This window comes from Cynocephalus volans, chromosome 8, assembly GCF_027409185.1.
Source record: "Cynocephalus volans isolate mCynVol1 chromosome 8, mCynVol1.pri, whole genome shotgun sequence".
In the NCBI taxonomy this organism is placed as follows: Eukaryota; Metazoa; Chordata; class Mammalia; order Dermoptera; family Cynocephalidae; genus Cynocephalus; species Cynocephalus volans.
The window spans coordinates 83,626,932-83,647,664 of NC_084467.1; the positions used below are offsets into that span (position 1 = coordinate 83,626,932).

At 37.0% G+C, this 20,733-nt stretch overlaps 1 protein-coding gene across 1 annotated transcript in view; it reads left to right on the forward strand.

Annotated features, from left to right (window-relative positions):
- The window catches only part of TLCD4 (TLC domain containing 4), a 58,180-nt gene extending 43,519 nt beyond the window's left edge, over positions 1-14,661 (forward strand). Inside the window, exon 7 of the mRNA XM_063106654.1 lies at positions 13,901-14,661. Within this exon, the coding sequence (XP_062962724.1) occupies positions 13,901-14,219 (319 nt within the window). The 3' untranslated portion in view covers positions 14,220-14,661. The remainder of the gene's footprint in view (positions 1-13,900) is intronic.
- Positions 14,662-20,733: the final 6,072 nt, after the last annotated feature.

The window sequence follows — 20,733 nt, forward strand, 5'->3', positions numbered from 1 at the left end:
AACTTTGTTATTCTTTCTCAGGATTGTCTTGGCTAATTTGGATACCTTAAGATTCTGTGTGAACTTTAGGATTTTTTTTTCTATTTCTGCAAAAAATGTTATAGAGATTTTGATAGGTATTTAATTGAATGTAGATTGCTTTGGGTGGTATGGACATTTTAATAATACTCAGTCTTTCAACTGATGAGTGCAGGATGTCTTTCCATTTATTTTTATCTTCTTTGATTTCTTTTAGCAATGTTTTGTAGTTTTCAGTGTACAAGTCTTTTATCTTCTCGGTTAAGTCTATTTCTAAGTATTTTGTCCTTTTTGATTCTATAGTAAATGGAATTATTTTCTAAATTTCCTTTTCAGACTGGTCATTATCTTTTTATTTTAGATTTGTAGAAAAGTTGCAAAGATAGTACAGAGAGCTCTCTGTTGTTCGTTTCCCCTATTGTTAACATCTTATGTTACTATGGAACATTTGTCAAAACTAAGAAACCAGCATTGATACTTTTGTATTAAGTAGACTCTAGACTATTGGGTTTCGTTAGTTTTTCTTAGTGTCCTCTTTCTGTTTAAGTATTCAATCCAGAGCACCCCATTGCATTTAGTTATCATGTTTCCCCAGTCTCCTCTGGTCTGAAATGTTTTTTTTAGCCTTTTTTTTTTGTTGTTGTTGTTGTTGTTTGTTTGCTTGTTTATGACCTTGACAGTGTTAAGGAGCAGTGACCAGTTTTCTCATAGAGTGTCCCCCAATTTGGGTTTGTCTGATGCCTTTGTAATGAATAGATACAAGTTATGAGTTTTTGTAAGGAATCCCACAGAGGTGAAGTACTCTTCTTGTCATATCTTATCAGGGGTACCTGACAGCCATACGACATCACTGGCAATGCTGACCTTCATCATTTGGTTAAGGTGATGTTTGCTGGGTTTCTTCATTAGAAAGTTTTTTCTTTTCCATACATTACATTTTGAAAGCAAGCTTTGAAGTGTAGTCCATCTTCAAGGATTTATTGTTATCCTTTATTGCTCTTTTCATTTAATGAGGGTTGGTTGTTCCTTTAATTTCACATCCATCCTTCTAATTTAGGCTTTCAAGGTTTGAGTACTGCAATAGCTTTTTTATTGACTTCCCTAATTCCGGGTTCACCCTCTCTCAATCCTTTTCTTATGGTGCTACCAAAGTCATCTTTCTTATGTTTCATTTTAAGTATCTTTTTTTTCCCTAAAAACTTCATCCTGTTTACACCTCTCCCTCTGACTTTTGAAGTTCTCTATTATGTGCTCCATGTATCCCCAGCCTTTTTTCTTACTGCTTATTGGAGTCAGTTTTGTGTCCTTACTATCTCACATATCTGTAGGTTGTTCTCACCTTTCATTCTTTACTTACATCCTCCATTTCCCCTCCATTTCTGAAAAATTTACCTATCCTCAAGTCTTAGGTCAAAGTCCAAAACCCAGGGAAGGCTTCTGTGATTATATGTAGTCTTTTGTAACTAAGTACAGGGATAACACAGAGAATTGGGAATATCAAATCAGACACACCCAAGTTAGAGAGCTTACCCTTTATCAAGCCTTCTGAATAATTTTAAGGACACTGGCAATCATGAGGCACAGGCAAAGCAGGGAGATATTCAGGACCATCAACATGGCTCCCTTGTCCTTTTTGCATTGGGCACACTCTAGAACAAGATTAAGTGATGGTCTGTAAGTGATGGGTGTAGTTCATATTGCTGACATAGAATGAGCTCTTTTGGTAATGAAACATCTCCATTTAATACTGTTACATAGCTGATGTGACATTCTCAAGGTTGTCAGGTCCCATAAATCCATACATTCCTGGGTTGTTTACCATAAGTAATCTTAGACTAGGTATATGCTGCTAAAAGCACCCCACAGATGAAGTCTCTGCTGATGTCAGTACCATTAGTTTATTTATCAGGAGGTTCAGTATTAGTATGCTTACCAGGCAGGTAGCCTGGATAGCCTTTTTTCTTGCTAAAGGTAGAGGAAAGCTGGCCAGTTTGCTCAGTTGGTAGAGCATGGTGCTGATACACCGAGGAAAAGGGTTCAGATATCCATACCGGCCAGCTGAAAAATAAAATAAAATAAAAAAAGGAAGGAGCTGTAGCTTCCAAAAAGGCGGGGGAAAAGAGGGGCGGCGTTCCACCCCCAAACAGGAAAGAAGGTATTGCAGATCTGCTGTTCAGTTTTTTCTTTCCCAAGTATTTATATACTGTCTTATTTTGTTTGCCAGTGTTCCATATATTGTAATCTTATTTATTCAAAAAGATAATCGGTTCCTTTGGCTTGAGGCCATTTAAATATTTCTAAGAAATAATTATTTGATCCTCAAAGACTCTAATAAGGTGAAAGCATAGAGGAAAGAGCATGTTCTTTGAAGTCAAAAAACCTGGATTCAAATCCAAGCTCACTCTCTCACCACTGTGTATGAGTGGAAGATTATTTAACTACTCTGAGCCTGAGTTTTCTCCCTTACAACATAGGGCACTCACGACTTCTGGTGAACGCTCTTTTGTGCCTGCCGTACTGTATCTCTCTGTGGACTGAGTCTGTTGATCACATCCTTTCAATGCCGAATTCCCTCTGCTTTTCTGACACTGCACTCACCTGCTTCTTGTGTTTCTCTGATCATCCCTTTTCAGTCTTTTTTCATAAGAGACACTTCCTTAAATGCTGGTGTTCTTCAGGGCTCTCATCTAGACCCACTGATCTTCCCTCTACTTCTCTCTGGGTGAGTTCTTCCCTCTCAAAGTTTCAGTTATTACCTGTTTGGTCTTCTTGATGTAATGGACTATGCCTGATTTTTGGATCAGATAAACTCAAGTTGCAATTCAACTTTTCCACTTACTTACTATGACCTTGTACAAGTTACTTACTATCCCTGTACCACTGTTGCTTTCTCTATAAAAAGAGCATATTTAATATTACCTGCTTCTTTGTGGTATAATCAAGTGTTTTTTCCTCTCAGGGAGCCCATCACATTCCACATATATAAAATAATGTGACATATTTCCTTCTGTATTCTCTTGTTCAGCATGTGGCCCAGCTGTCCACTCAGTTACCCCTGCTTGACATGTGAGAATCATCTTTGACTGTTTCTCCTTCACTTTGGTCTATCACCAGGTCCTACCATGTCACTTCCTAAATATTTCTGACCTTTGCCACCTCTTCTCAGTCTCTACTTTCAGTGCCCTGGTTCATCATCTCTTGCCTGGGCTACCTTACCTGCCTCTAACTCTGTATTGTCCAGTACAGTATCCACAAGCCATATACGACTACATTTAAGTGAACTAAAATGAAATAAAACAAATAAACAAAGTTTAACTTTTAACATTTCAAGGGTTTCATAGCCCTATGTGACCAGTGGCTACTGTATTGGGTAGCACATCTATGGAACTTTTTTGTTATTGCAGAAAGTTCTTTTGGATAGTGCTGCTCTAGACTAGGCAAACTGTGGCTCATGGGCCAACTCCCCTGCCTGTGTTTGTAAATAAAGTTTTATTAGGGCACAGTCATACTCATTTATTTCCCATGACTGCTTTCACCCTACAACAGCAGAGGTGAGTAGTTGTGACAGAGAACTAATGGCCTCCAAAGGCTACTACTTTAATATTTACTATCTGGCTCTTTATGGAAAAAATTTTCCGATTCCTGCTCAAGACCATCTACCTGCCTCCAGTCTGCTCGCTTTTCATCTGTCTCCTCTATTATTATCTTCCACAGAGAAGATAATATGCAGCTTCCCTGGTTAAAACCTCTCAATATCTCCTGCTGCTTATAGGGTAAAATATGAGCTCTTTAATGTGGCACAGAAAGCTCTCCAACTAGGAGCTGTCTTATCTCCTTCTACCACATTTTCCCTTACTTTTGTCTCACACCAACTTGTCTATTTGCTGGCAAGGCCTCCCGTCTTCTTACTCATTCATTATTCAAGACTCAACCCAGGGATCATTTCCATCACTAAACCCCATCTCTTTCCAGGCTGGGTTGAATGTCCCTCACCTGTGCTTTCATAATAGCAAAATATGTTTATATTACTATGCTTAATATATTTTATTGTCAAATTTTCACTTGTTTTTCTGTTTACTATTTATCTTTATATTTCATTAGGTCAAGGGCCTAATTTTCTTAGAGTGTAGCCACTTAATTACTTTTTGAATGAATAACTCAATAGGTGATTAGTTAAGCTTTGATAAATTCTGTCTCTTCAATATGATTCTGATTACAAGATTTTGAAGCAGGAGAGCTAACTTTGACATGGGAACCTCCATTTGTTTTTATTTGAAACTGTTTTCAAGAAATTAGAGATAGTTTAATTTATTATTTAATTTTATAGTAAAAAGTTATACTATAACTTTATCTAAAAGCTTTGAGTGTTCTGTAAATTAAGAAAATGTGAACTGGGGTTGGAATATGAGTAAGAAATGATATATTGGGTAGCAAGGAGGTTATAACAAAATTGAACACAGCTACCTAAGCACTGTTCAGAGTTTTCCATGGTTTGTTTTCTTTATGCTTTGTGGTATTTTTATGTTCTCTCCATTTTAGAGCTTTGTATAATTTAAGAAGCTATATGGGTTGCATGTGGTGGGATATAGAGTAAAGGAGGACTGAAATAAAATATTGAGACACCTGGGCTTCAATTAAATTTCAGCTGCTGAGTTATACTCATGTGCCAGGTTTCTTTTATAAAAAATTATTTAATGGTGGTAACTTCTTTCCTGCCTAAATGCCTTAACTTTTTTTTTTTTTTTTTAAATTTTATTTTGTCAATATACATTGTGGCTGATTATTGCTCCCCATCACCAAAACCTCCCTCCCTTCTCCCTCCCCCCCTCCCCCCCAACAATGTCCTTTCTGTTTGCTTGTCGTATCAACTTCAAATAATTGTGGTTGTTATATCTTCTTCCCCCACCCCCCCGGTTTGTGTGTGTGTGTGTGTGTCTGTGTGTGTGTGTGAATTTATATATTAATTTTTAGCTACCACCAATAAGTGAGAACATGTGGTATTTCTCTTTCTGTGCCTGACTTGTTTCACTTAATATAATTCTCTCGAGGTCCATCCATGTTGTTGCAAATGGCAGTATTACATTCGTTTTTATAGCTGAGTAGTATTCCATTGTGTAGATGTACCACATTTTCCGTATCCACTCATCTGATGATGGGCATTTGGGCTGGTTCCAACTCTTGGCTATTGTAAAGAGTGCTGCGATGAACATTGGGGAACAGGTATACCTTCGACTTGATGATTTCCATTCCTCTGGGTATATTCCCAACAGTGGGATAGCTGGGTCATATGGCAGATCTATCTGCAATTGTTTGAGGAACCTCCATACCATTTTCCATAGAGGCTGCACCATTTTGCAGTCCCACCAACAATGTATGAGAGTTCCTTTTTCTCCGCAGCCTCACCAGCATTTATCGTTCATAGTCTTTTGGATTTTAGCCATCCTAACTGGGGTTGATGGTATCTCAATGTGGTTTTGATTTGCATTTCCCGGATGCTGAGTGATGTTGAGCATTTTTTCATATGTCTGTTGGCCATTTGTATATCTTCCTTAGAGAAATGCCTACTTAGCTCTTTTGCCCATTTTTTAATTGGGTTGCTTGTTTTCTTCTTGTACAGTTGTTTGAGTTCCTTATATATTCTGGATATTAATCCTTTGTCAGATATATATTTTGCAAATATTTTCTCCCACTCTGTTGGTTGTCTTTTAACTCTTTTAATTGTTTCTTTTGCTGTGCAGAAGCTTTTTAGTTTGATATAATCCCATTTGTTTATTTTTCCTTTGGTTGCCCGTGCTTTTGGGGTCGTATTCATGAAGTCTGTGCCCAGTCCTATTTCCTGAAGTGTTTCTCCTATGTTTTCTTTAAGAAGTTTTATTGTTTCAGGGTGTATATTTAAATCCTTAATCCATTTTGAGTTGATTTTAGTATACGGCGAGAGGTATGGATGTAGTTTCATTCTCCTGCATATGGATATCCAGTTGTCCCAGCACCATTTGCTGAAGAGGCAGTCCCTTCGCCACTGAATAGGCTTGGTGCCTTTGTCAAAGATCAGCTGACAGTAAGTGTGTGGGTTGATTTCTGGATTCTCTATTCTATTCCATTGGTCAGTGTGTCTGTTTTTATGCCAGTACCATACTGTTTTGGTTATTATAGCTTTGTAGTATAGCTTAAAGTCAGGTAGTGTTATGCCTCCAGCTTTATTTTTTTTGCTCAGCATTGCTTTGGCTATGCGTGGTCTTTTATTGTTCCATATAAATGTCTGGATAGTTTTTTCCATTTCTGAGAAAAATGTCTTTGGAATTTTGATGGGGATTGCATTGAATTTGTATATCACTTTGGGTAGTATGGACATTTTCACTATGTTGATTCTTCCAATGCAAGAGCATGGGATATCTTTCCATCTTCTTGTATCCTCTCTAATTTCTCTCAGCAGTGGTTTGTAGTTCTCATTATAGAGATTTTTCACCTCCTTGGTTAACTCAATTCCTAAGTATTTTATTTTTTTGGTGGCTATTGTAAATGGGCAGGCTTTCTTGATTTCTCTTTCTGCCTGTTCACTATTGGAGAAAAGAAATGCTACTGATTTTTGTGTGTTGATTTTGTATCCTGCTACTGTGCTGAAATCATTTATCAATTCCAGCAGTTTTTTTGTAGAGGTTTTAGGCTGTTCGATATATAGGATCATGTCATCTGCAAACAGGGACAGTTTGACTTCATCTTTTCCAATCTGAATGCCCTTTATTTCCTTCTCTTCTCTGATTGCTCTGGCTAGTACTTCCAACACTATGTTGAATAGGAGTGGTGAGAGTGGGCATCCTTGTCTAGTTCCTGTTCTTAAAGGAAAAGCTTTCAGCTTTTCCCCATTCAGGATGATATTGGCTGTGGGTTTGGCATATATGGCTTTAATTATATTGAGATACTTTCCCTCTATACCTAACTTATAGAGGGCCTTTGTCATGAATGAGTGCTGAACTTTATCAAATGCTTTTTCAGCATCTATAGAGATGATCATATGGTCCTTGTGTTTGAGTTTATTAATATGGTGTATCACATTTATTGATTTGCGTATGTTGAACCAACCTTGCATCCCTGGGATGAATCCCACTTGATCGTGATGAATAATTTTACATATGTGTTGCTGTATTCTGTTTGCTAGTAATTTAGTTAGGATTTTTGCATCTATATTCATCAAGGATATTGGCCTGTAGTTATCTTTTTTGGTTATATCTTTACCTGGTTTTGGTATCAGGATGATGTTTGCTTCATAGAATGAGTTTGGGAGATTTGCGTCCGTTTCAATCTTTTGGAATAGTTTGTAAAGAATCGGTGTCAATTCCTGTTTGAATGTTTGGTAAAATTCTGCTGTGAATCCATCTGGTCCTGGGCTTTTCTTTGTTGGGAGCCTTCTGATAACAGCTTCAATCTCCTTTATTGTTATTGGTCTGTTCAAATTTTCTACGTCTTCACGGTTCAGTTTTGGGAGCTTGTGTGTGTCCAGAAATTTATCCATTTCCTCCAGATTTTCAAATTTGTTGGCGTATAGTTGTTTATAGTAGTCTCGAATGATTCCTTGTATTTCAGATGAATCAGTTGTACTATCGCCTTTTTCATTTCTAATTTTTGTTATTTGAGTCTTCTCTCTTCTTTTTTTTGTTAGCCATGCTAATGGTTTGTCAATTTTATTTATCTTTTCAAAAAACCAACTTTTTGATTCGTTGATCTTTTGAATTGTTTTTTGGTTTTCAATTTCATTCAGTTCTGCTCTGATCTTAATGATTTCTTTCCATATGCTATCTTTAGGTTTGGATTGTTCTTGTTTTTCCAGTTCTTTAAGGTGAAGTGTTAGGTTGTTCACTTGCCATCTTTCTATTCTTCTGAAGTGAGCGTTTAATGCAATAAATTTCCCCCTCAATACTGCTTTTGCAGTATCCCACAGGTTTTGGTATGATGTATCATTGTTTTCATTAGTTTCAATAAATTTTTTGATTTCCTGCTTGATTTCTTCTTGGACCCATATGTCATTAAGTAGAATGCTGTTTAATTTCCATGTGTTTGTATAGTTTCCAGAGGTTCGTTTGTTATTAATTTCTAGTTTTAATCCATTGTGGTCTGAGAAGATACATGGGATAATTGCAATTTTTTTGAATTTATTGAGACTTGATTTGTGACCTCATATGTGATCTATCCTGGAGAATGATCCATGTGCTGATGAGAAAAATGAATATTCTGAGGTTGTTGGGTGGAATGTTCTGTAGATATCTGCCAATTCCAATTGGTCTAGAGTCTTGTTTAGATCTTGTGTTTCTCTACTGATTCTTTGCCTAGATGATCTGTCTAATATTGACAGTGGGGTATTCAGGTCCCCTGCCATTATGGTATTAGTGTCTATTTCCTTCTTTAGGTCTAATAGAGTTTGTTTTATAAATCTGGCTGCTCCAACATTGGGTGCGTACATATTTATGATTGTTATGTCTTCTTGTTTGATCAGTCCTTTTATCATTAAGTAGTGTCCCTCATTGTCTCTTTTTATGGTTTTTAGTTTAAAGTCTATTTTGTCAGATATAAGAATAGCTACTCCAGCTCGTTTTTCTTTCTGTTTGCATGGTAGATCTTTTTCCATCCTTTCACTCTTAGTCTGTGTGAATCTTTATGGGTGAGGTGGGCGTCTGGTAGGCAGCATATAGTTGGGTCCTCCTTTTTGATCCAGTCAGCCAGTCTGTGTCTTTTGATTGGGGAGTTTAAGCCTTTTACATTAAGAGTTATTGAAAGGTGTTATTGAAAGGTGTTGATTTATTCCTAGCATTTTATTGGTTGTTTGGTTGTCTTAGGTGTCTTTTGTTCCTTGCTTTCTGATTTACTGTTTGGTTTCTCTGTTTCTTGGTTCCTTAGGTTATAGACAGCGTTTTTGTTTGCTTGTTTTCTCTTCATGAATGCCATTTTTATTATACTAGTGGGTATTGATTTTTCTTGGGTTTTTATGGCAGTGGTAGTTACTTTTCAGGAACCAAACCCAGTACTCTTTTGAGAATTTCTTGTAAGGGTGGTCGTGTGGTAGTGAACTCCCGCACTTTTTGTTTGTCTGAGAAACATACTATTTGCCCTTCATTTCGGAAGGATAGCCTTGCAGGGTAGAGTATTCTTGGCTGGCAATCTTTGTGTTTTAGTATTTTGAAAATATCATCCCATTCCTTTCTAGCTTTTAGAGTTTGTGATGAAAAGTCTGATGTTAGCCTGATTGGGGCTCCCTTATAGGTGATTTGACGCTTCTCTCTTGCAGCTTTTAAGATTCTCTCTTTGTCTCTGAGTTTTGCCAATTTGACTATGACATGTCTTGGAGAAGGCCTTTTTGGGTTGAATACGTTTGGAGATCGTTGAGCTTCCTGGATCTGAAGATCTGTGATTTTTCCTATACCTGGGAAGTTTTCTGCCACTATTTTGTTGACTATGTTTTCCATGGAATCTCCATTTTCCTCCCCTTCTGGAATACCCATGACTCGGATATTTGAGCGCTTAAGGTTGTCTGATACCTCTTTCAGATTTTCTTCCATGTCCTTGATTCTTTTTTCTTTTTTTTTGCCTGCTTGTGTTATTTCAAACAGCCCATCTTCAAGTTCAGAGGTTCTCTCTTCAACTTCGACAAGCCTGCTGGTTAAACTCTCCATTGTGTTTTTTATTTCGTTGAATAACTTCTTCAGTTCAGCAAGTTCTGCTACATTTTTTTTCAGGACATTGATTTCCTTGTACATTTCCTCTTTCAGATCCTGTATACTTTTCCTGATTTCATCATGATGTCTAGCTGAGTTTTCTTGTATCTCATTCAGTTTCCTTAGAATTATCACTCGAAATTCCTTGTCAGTTATTTCAATGGCTTCTTGTTCTATAGGATCTATAGTTTGAGATTTATTAACTTTTGGTGGTGTACTTTCTTGATTTTTTGTATTTCTGGTATCTTTTTTTTGGTGTTTATTCATTGTGGCCGGGGGTTTCACAGTCCACCGGTTTGAGACTAATGACTAACTAGGATGTTGCTGTGGTTGCCAATTTCGTATGGCTCCCTCCATGACTGCTCAGTTGGCCTCTAGTGCCTTGTGTGTGTGGTTGCCTCGGGTCTTGGGCTTCTCCGGGGAGCCAACTTTCTGGTCAGTTTGGACTCTGCTGGGCTGGTGGATCACGTACCACAGGGTGTGTGATCTCTGTTGAGCTTTCACTTCCTGTGTAGGACTTCTCCCCGTTCCGTGTGCTCTGGCCCAGGCTGTTGGATCGTGCAGTGGCGACCCCACAGGGTGTGTGGTTTCTGTCGAGTCTCCGCCTCCCTGGCCGCACGTCTCCCCACTCTGTGCACACTGTGCTGGGCTGGAGTGTGTCTTCTGCACCCCTCGTCTATCAGCTGGGCTTTCAAGACCCTGCTCGGCACCACCTCGCCCAGGAAGTCTACCAGGTTTCTGCTGGGCACAGACGACCGGTCTCTCTGGGTGCCTTTGTAGCACTGTGTAGATCTTTCTCAGGTCTTGTTCACCTTTGTATCCCCCCGGCATAGACCGAATCTAGCGCCCACCTGCAGCCTGCTCTCCGGCAGGTTCAAGTGGACCTGGGAACTCTCCTACCACACTATTCCCAACCAGAAATTGGTTAGGCTTTTTTCCGATCTGGTGTCTGCAGAGATGGTTTCTGCCTCCCAGTAACAGGAAGTTTACTGGGGGCCGGAGTCCAGGGTGTGGGGGAGTGACAATCGGCCCGCCCGTACTTCCTTGCCCTCCCGACACTGGCCGGGGATGCCCCCCGCCACCAGCCCCGGCAGAGAACCACGGAGGGAGTGGGAGGGGAGGTCAGCCCACAGGCTCCGGAAAGCCCCGCGCCGGGGCAAGCAAGTGGGAAGGCTCAGTGATGGCCGAGCCGGGAGAAGCTGCCAGCACCTGGGAAAATGGAGGCAGCCCCGGGGTGGTGAGTGGCCTAGTGATGCAGGCAGGAGCCGGGTGGGCGTAATCCCCCCGAACAGAGCTGGGCCAGGGGTCACTCACAGGGTTGTGCCAGGTCGGGTGCTCACTCTCTGTCTCTGGTTTGTCGCCTTCCCTGTTCTTGGCCGCTGCCACCTCGGGCTGTTCAGTCGCGGCGCAGCTCGGGCGCTCCCAGGAATCTTCTTTAATGCCGGCCTGAAACCTCAAATCCTGAATAGGGCAGCTGGCCGCCTTCAGCGCGGCCCCGGCCTCCGGGATCCTGTCTGCATCCACAGCAGCCCTGGCGCCGTGTTCCCTGTTTAGAGACTTACTTTTGCAGCTAAGAAACAGTTCTTTTCCTGCTCCATACTTCAAAGCTGTTGCCTGTAAATGAGGCAGCCTCTCCTGCCGGGGGCAAAGTGGCGGTCACCCCCCACGACCGGACAGCAGCTGCGGTCCTCCCTTAAGAGATGGCAAGAGGGAAGTCCACAAGTTTCCCGGCTGCCTGAGGCCCAGTGGCCGCCTTTTCCACCTCAGCTACTCCGCACCAGTCGCCGCAGCCACCGCCATCTTGAAAACCGACCTTGAGATTTCTTTTGGTTGGCTTCTGTGTTCCTTTAACATAAAAGAAACATCAGTTTGGTTGTTGATTACTTCCTTACTTTTTGGCACTACAAGATACTCTAAGAGGTTCATGTTGCATATTTTCCGTTCCCAGACCTAGAATCAGCCATTCCTCAAAGAGCCCTGGTTTCTTTTATTGGAGAATGTGTTAGAAACCAAGATGTGGGCACTGGGTGTGCTCACTTCTACTGAAGCATCATTGTATCTATGCCCTCCCAGCTGACAGAAAATGGAAATATGTTAACCTGTGTATATGCACATATCTGTATTTATTTCTATATGTGTCCATTTTTATCTATATTAAACTAAATATAAGTTCATACTATTTCCAGATCTAATCCAGTATTTCATGGATCAATCTGGCCTTCTCTCCTTGCTTATCTGTAACTTTTTGCTTCAACAGTGAGAAATCTGGTTCCTGCTATTCACCATCAAATTTACTTTATATTCCAATATATAGTCCTGATATACATGCATTGTACTTTCAGAATTGTTAACTTGCTTGCCTATGAGACACAACTTTACCAACTAGAGTATAGTGTCTATATACAGTTTCTTTTGTCTTTATAATCTTAGTCTCCAATCATTTTCAAAGTTATTTAGGTAAGAATATTTTTTGACCCCACTCCCTCAGTGAAGTTACGTCATGCATTTGTAATACATTAGATTATTCTGTCACAGTCTGCATTCCATCTTGGCATTTCCCAATATCCTAATTGAGTTTTCAAAAATTGCATACATAAGTCTCACTCTTTGTGTAGTTCTATGTGTTTTGACAAATACGTAATGTCATATATCCACCACTTGTAGTATTACACAGTATGGTTTTACTACCCTAAAATATCCCCTGTATTTTACCTATTCAACTCTCTTCCTGAACCCCTGGCAACCACTTCTTTCTGTCTTTATAGTTTGCTTTTTCCAGATTATGATATAAATGGAAACATATGTAGCATTTTCAGACTGGCTTCTTTCAGTTAGCACTTAAGATTCATCCATGTCATACATGAATTGATACTTTGTTTCTTTTTATTGCTGAATACGACTCTATTGTGTGTATGTACCACAGTGTATATCAATATTCACCTATGAAGGACATCTTGGTTGCTTCCAGTTTTGGGCAGTTATGAATAAATCTGGTATAAATGTGCATGCAGGATTTTATGTGGACATAAATTTTTAAATCAGAAAAATACCTAGGCGTGTGCTTGTGGGATTGTATGCTATGAATATGTTTAGCTGTATAACTGCTAAACTGTTTTCTAAAGTGGCTGTACCATTTTGCATTCCCACCAGCAATGAATGAGTGTTCTGTTGCTCACATCATTCTCAGCAATTGTTATTGTAAGCTTTTTGGATTTTAGCCATTTTAATAGATGTGTAGTAGTATCTCGTTTTGATACGCATTTTTTAACTACAAGCAATGTTGAGCATCTTTTCATATGCTTATTTTCCATCTGTATATCTTCTTTGATGAGGTGTTTAAGATCTTTTGCCCATGTTTTTAATTGGGTTGTTTCCTTATTGTTGAGTTTTGCTCCCAGTGTGTGGTTGTCTTTTTCATTCTCTTAACAGTGTCTTTCACAGAGCAAGTTTTTAATTTTAGTGAAGTCCAACATCAGTTTTCCTTCCATGGTTTGTGCTTTTGATGATGTACCTACAATGCTATCACCAAACCCAAGTTCATGCAGATTTTTTTCCCTGTGTTTTCTTCTGGAAGTTTTATAGTTTTGAATTATACACTTAGGTCTATGATCAGTTTTGAGTTAATTTTGTGTAAAGTGTAAGGTCTCTGCCTAAATTCATTTATACATATACAATTTTGTGTTTGTTGAAAAGACTTTTTTTTTCTGGCGGTTTACTGGTATGGGGATCCAAACCCTTGACCTAGGTGGTGTAACACTGCACTTTAACGAATGGAGCTAACCAGCCAACCAGAAAAGACATTCTTTCTCCATTGAATTACCTTTATGCTTTTGTGAAAAATCAGTTGAGTATATTGTGTGGGTCTATTTCTGTTCTAGAACACAATGTAGAGCTAGCGCCCTGTTCTATCCTATTGATGTATTTCTCTGTTCTTTGACCAATGCCATGCTGTCTTAATTACTGTAGCTTTATGGTAAGTCTTGGAAGTGGGTACTGTAAATCCTCCAACTTTGTTCTTTTTCAGTATTGTTTTGGCTATTCTAGGCCTTTTGCCTCTCCATAGCAATCTTAAGGGGATGTTCACTGAATTTTAAAAACAAAACCTAAAATTAAAATGGTTAAGCCTAAGCCTCAGAGATGAGGAGTAAATGTGGTCTGTCTTTAATTCTTTTTTTTAGGTGGTTTTTTGAAGCTCTGAAGTATCCAAAGTTTTCCAAAGCTAATATCATCAATGGAATACTCATGACGGTGGTGTTCTTCATTGCACGGATTGCCCCAATACCTCCTTTTTATGGCTTCATATATTCTGTGTATGGAACAGAACCCTTCATAAGGCTCGGATGTTTAATTCAGTCTTCCTGGATCGCTACTTGTGTTGTTTTGGATATGATGAATGTCATGTGGATGATCAAAATTACAAGAGGGTGCATCAAAGTCTTATCTCTCATCGGACAAGAGGAAGCCAAAAATAGCCTTCAGAATGGGAAACTTGACTAAAAGTGTGCTGTTGATAAGCGAACTTCATTACTACCCAGCATTCTGTCAGCTGATAGGATGAATTCTTGGCATGTTCTTGTTCTTTATTAATTATAATTGTTATTCAGGGTTTCCGTGTCCTTTTTTTTTTTTAACCTGTAGAAAAGAGAAACTAAAATTTAGTTTTTGTTCCAAGATTTCTTTTCTGCTTTTCTTCTTCATTATAGGCATGGATAAAAGCTTAAAGGTTTAAATAAAAAAACATAAATATAGTCGTGAATCTTTTCAGAAATCTTTTAACCTGCATTGGTATTTTTCTCTGTGTAAAGATGACTATGCTAATTTGATGCATTTGATTTTATGTCACCAATTTTGCTAAAAGAATGGGAACTGCTTTTAAATCTATAAATAGCTCTCAACATTTTGTTCTGCTACACTCTTTTCTTACTATGACTGTCAACACCTATGTAGAATTTAATTTCTAATTTGTTGATATGTTGTTTTTTTCCTAAGGCTACTAGAAGTGATATATTTTTCATTTCAGATATGCAATCATCTGTTAATGATGAAGTATTTTACTCCTTTGGGAATATTTCATTAGTTTAGTCATGGAAAATACTCATATTTCTTGCATTTTAAGATTTTTCAGATGTCACTTCCTTATTTCTATTTTTAGCATTTCATCAGATTACTTTTATTTTATAGTAAGGCTTAAGACAGGTCTTATATACCTCCTTAAAAGATGAATTTCTTCTTCTACAAATGCATGTTGATAGATGACTATTTATGCTAATGGGAGGAATCATTAAGAAAAAAGCTTTAGCACGGCTGTCCCTATCTGCTTCCCTTGCACTTTTTCTATGAAAAATATATTATTTCTACTTGCAAAATATCTCTTGAATTTAGAACCCAACATCATCAGTACCAAAGTGTTATGCAATATGTATTTATCATGCTCTTAAAATAGGCCTCTTCTTAATTAAACCAAAACTACAAAAATGTCAGTATTCATATTTTTACTCATTATTTACATACATGCTTGCTTAGTCAGCATTTTGAGTGCTTTTGAATTTCTGTATTTCTTAAAGGACAGAAAGAAAATAAGGTAATTTAATCCAAGTATACTGAGTATCAAAAGTATTGTCTTATTATGTAAAGATAAATGACTAGTGACTCTGGTTTTGCTTATGTGTGAGGGTGTGCTTTTACTTTGATTCTCACAATCCAAATCTAGAATTATATATTTAGCTATTATCACTTTTATTTATTTTTCTCAAGTACTTGAATTTAGTGATTGTTATTACCTAAGAAAAAAAGAAATTTAATTCACCTAGTGGTAAATACTTGAACTTAATAGAACCTAATCCATTTAGTTTCTTAGCTAAAGGAGAATGTTTGACTCACTTTCACTGTTCATTTTATGATGATGAACAAAAGCTTGTTAAATATAATCAAGACTTTTTAATTGATTTGATTTGATTTGATTTGGTTGTCCAATGCAGATAGAACCTGATAGGTTTTAGAACATTTAAGGAAGAGAATTGAAATCTCAGTCAATAACTAAATGATAAAATGAGATTGATTGGCTTACACTAGGTACATTCATTTTTGAAATAATTAATGTAAAAAATAGTTATTGGTTTTAAAGCAGCTTATGTTACGTTGATAATTTGTTACTAAATTTAGTGCTGTTATATCATAGGCACTTAAATATATATTGGTTGTTTGGAGGGTATCAGAGCAAATGATTTTATCTTGTTCTTGCTCTTTTGTAAGAAAAAGGGCTTTTTAAAAAAAGGAAAACATTTATATTATGAAACTATTTTGGAAATTCATTCCTTTAGAAAGAAATAAACCTTGAAATAAATATTTTTGACTTTGGATATTGCTATAGTTCTGAACACAGATTTTAAACCCACCATCAATATGAAGGCAATATAAAGCTATAATGTTAGAGAGTCTCCAGGTAGCAGTTTCAATTTTTATAGTTGCTGTTTCATGCTTATACCTTTATTTTTACTTTCACTGATACTACCTTTTATTGGTATAACTGCTCACTAAATAAGTATGTATATTTAAATATCAAAACTTTGAACTAAAGTTTGTTACTACCTTAGTCAGCTATCGTTATCTTACACTGGCTGCATGACAGTTAATTTGCCATCCAGATTCAAAATCCAAAAGTAGTTCTATATATTTCCTCATGAAACAGACATAAAATGGAACTGCCACTACAAATCACCATGCTACTTTAAGTCTGATCTTTACAGGAACTATACTTTGCTATTCTATGATTATATCTACCTACCTAAAATAAAAATAAAGACAGAACATATCACCTTTAAATGATTAATTTTTCATTTATTAAATGACAACTTTTGCTAGTCATTTGAGATGTTAAGTATTTTGAATACATGGACTAATTAAAAGATTCTATTAGGCATTCTGATATTTACAACTGTGTTAAAATATTTATAGAAAATAAAAGCAAATTGATGTAAAATTTTAAGCAATTCTATTTTTGTAGAAAAGATTAGTGAAAACCTGTAATTATAAAGATGTTATTTGACTATACAGTATTCCAGAAAATAAAAGTTCATGTGAAACTTAAAAATGAATGAAAATCAACTAATACCATGCAATATCACAGATTCTGCATAAAATATTTTATTTGTGAGAATTTACGAATTATGAGCTATAGTTTATAGAGTTTGCATTCTTCTATCTAAAATCTTTTAAAAGGATTGTTTGCATTTATTTAAAACTCAAATATATATGAGTGCAAAGAAATTAACTCCTGCTTAAATTATGTTTTGATACCCCATAGTAAGTTGAAGTTAAATTTTCATTTCAGCTGTTTAATTTTGTTATTTCATAGACTAGCCCTAAGAAATAGTTATGAATAGTTACCATCCCTAATAATGACTCTGATAAATAATGGATGGCTCAGTACTTTCTTAAAGGTCTAGTTTTAAAGACTGCCTAGTTTATATGTATTTGAATCAACTTCTTTTCTAAATTTTAATAATTTGAGTCAAATCAAATTTTTGCAAAAGTGTCAGTTTTTAGATTGTATACTTTCCCTGAGGCGCATTGGGCATTTGTAGAACAGTTCTTCACTGGTGTGGAGAACCAGCTTCACTGTTAGTTGCACCATTTGTTATGATGTGTTTAGAAACACTTTTCTCATGGAGATATAGAGGGTAAAGTAGTACTGTTGTAATGCACATGCTTCTTCTGTGTCATTTTTATAAAAGTTCCAGAAGACAATATTAAAATAAATTTTTGAACAAATTTCTGATTCTAGATTGCTCTTAACTCCAAAAATGTAAATATGCATTTGCATTGGCTTAAGTGGTTTAGTTGGTCGTTTGAAATTGAAAAGTCCATGTATTTGTTGACATCATCAGATATACTTCATGGAAGTTTATGTATTTCTATGTATCTTGGATTCCATGAGAAGCAAATTTGTATAATTTTATAAGAAGAGTGGCATGGTGTTTCCCAACAGGTATGAGCCAGCACAGCAGCAAGACCCTTCCTGTGATGAGAGACTCAGCTTTCCGACAAACACACTCAAGCTACTGAAAGTGAACTCTGATGCAAAACTCATGTATAGGACCAATGAAAAGCCAGCAGGACCTGGTGTGGAAGGAGATGCTGAGATTGCTTTACCCTTAATTGCCATGATGATGGTCCTACCTTGATATAGAAGTTTTTTCTTTGAATCCTTCCAGCCCTTCCATTTCTTCTCCCTAATACAAAGATTTCATCAGCACCTCCTTCCTTATGTCAGCACTTTTGTAGGTCAGCTTTTGAGACCTCTCCATACATCTGTAAGCTTCCCAGTTTCTTGTGGCAAATGTAAAAGTTTTCTAATGGGTTCTCTCACTGAAAAAAGCATTGCAGTAAGTTTAAGTAGAGATCAGACAAACTATAAATTCTTAAGAGGCTACAGGAAGCCATTTAGCATGTAATACCTGTTTACTACATGAGGCAAAGCTAATAATGTTATGGTTTTATTGAGAAACGTGTAATCTCAAACTGGTTTAGCAATAAGAGCTTTGTAATGTGTCTCAGCTGGGGTTTTTTTGTAAGCGAGTAAATTATCTGAATGTTCTTAGACCCCATGACAGGAAAGGGGAGGAATTGAAGTAACTCTGTGTTATGAGCAGGGGTGCTGGCTTGGGGCAGCATTATAGAGTCCAGCTCTTTCAGAAGGCAAACTTTGCTATAGTAATGTTTCTTTAAAAGCAAGCTTACCAGCAAATAGATTACTTGATGTTTTCCAAAGTGCAACACCCAAGGACTTGAGCCCTACCCTTTTCTAGCCCATACTTCAAACAGCCTCTACTTGCTTTGATAAGTCATACCTTTATTGGAAGATATTTTGTATAGCAGTGAAGAGATGAAAGCAACTCCTAAAGATTGGTTTGTTTGCATTGAAAATGTTTACACTTATTCATTCTGAGCAGCATACAGTTTTGATATCAGGCCCTGTACATAAGACCAAAAACAATGAGAAATATTTCTAAATCTCAAAGATTTATAAGTATAATACCTTTGGCTGAAAACTTGTTAAATATCATCTGTATATTTTTTGTTTATATTTTTATGTAATTCTGCATTAGGATTATTTGCTACTTGGTTAATGAAGGCTAAAAATATAGCTAGAAGTAAAATGTGTTATATATCTTTCTGTTTCTTGTTTGGTTTGTTTCTGGTATGATTATGTCTACTTTTTACTTACGGAATTTTCATGTAGCTAATACTCTAACTTGTAATGAGGTAAGTTATGAGATTTTTTTTTTTTTAGTAATTAGAATTTGTAATAACATTTAGACAGATTTTATTTGAAAAAGCTACTTGAAAACTGCAGTAAATGTGATAGCTATAGTGATATATATCTGTATAAAATTTTTTTCTGAGAATATGTAATATATAATAATTCAAGATTTTTGGAAGTCTTTCAAAATATACTTAATATCATTTTGAGAACATGCCTTCTAATTTATTTCCATAAGGCTAAAGAACTATTATTTACAAAATGTAAGACTAGATAATTTATAAATCAGTATTACTAAGACTTATCAGTAATTAAAATAGCAATTTAGTATTCTTATTTTGGTTTCTGATTGTGCTTTATTTGAGGGATAATAAATGTCTTTAGGTATTTCCATTAAAATTTCGAAATGTTTCTGTACTTTATTGTATGTGTGCCATTTTTAAGTATATTCAAGTTCTAAGCAATAATCTGCATGTTGTACAAGGTCAGCATACTTTGTCATGACAATTTTATCTAATTTAAGAGTGATAAAATGAATATCCTATAAATCATCCCTGCCCATGAAAACCTTGAGACTTTCTTGTGCTAAAACACTATTATAATGTGGTGCAAAGCTTTGTATTTTGTGAAAGAAATTAATAAAATCAGAATTATTTTATGCAAAAGTTTGTCTGCAAGGTGTATGCCTTCATAATGATTAGTGAATAGATTGATGATAAAATTCCTCAAGTCAAATCATCTCTTCCAGTACCTGGATCCTAAAGGTAAGTTTTTTATTCCTCAAAATGCAGAGCTTGTTTACCTCCTTCCTTCCCTTTTTCCCTCTGAGATCCCAGCCTTGTAGCAAACCAGAGAGATGCAAAGGTTTTAATCATGCTTGTTAATGGAAGGAGTGGTACTATCTAATCAGTAGGTGCTTTGAGATTAAGTAAAACTTTGGCAGTTATGTTTTTAATCTTCCCTTTGTCCCTTAAGTCTCTTATGTGGTCTCTACTGCTTTTTTTTTTTTTTCCCCAAAGACATTGGCTGGAATTCCAACCTTCTTATATTGCCTGTGGTCTTAATCTTGCATCTTGGTCTGAGAATATCCAGTAGATCAGGAAGCAGAGCACTAATTGAATAGAATACTGAAGTGGTTTGGCCTTTGGAAAGTATCATGACTCATGCTTCTGCCTAAAATGTTGTGTGAAGACTGGCAAAGAAACAGCTGAATTTCAAAATGAAAATAGCAATCACAGCTGTCAGTGAAGATGGGCCACAGGTGGAATCACAAGGATTCAGAACCACTCAAAGCAAGTGTAAATGGGTCTTGCTCCCCCACCTCAGGCTGTCTTAAACATGTCCACCCTTTATTCTCCTAAAGTCTTTACCAAAGTCTACTTTTGATGGTCCTTAAACATGCACAAAAGAAGTGCTTTGGCAACTTTATAACTTTTTCCCATGTTAGTAACATGATCTGACAGATGTTCCTGGATTCTCCTCTCCCTACACCCCCCACAATTGGACTCTTCATCTTTTTTTTTTTTTTTTTTTTTTTTAAAAGATGACCGGTAAGGGGATCTCAACCCTTGGCTTGGTGTTGTCAGCACCATGCTCAGCCAGTGAGCTAACCGGCCATCCCTATATAGGATCCGAACCCGTGGCCTTGGTGTTATCAGCACCGCACTCTACCGAGTGAGCCACGGGCCGGCCCTTGAACTCTTCATTTAAGGACTGTGCCCACCACCCTCTGCTTGAGTAGCCCTGCCC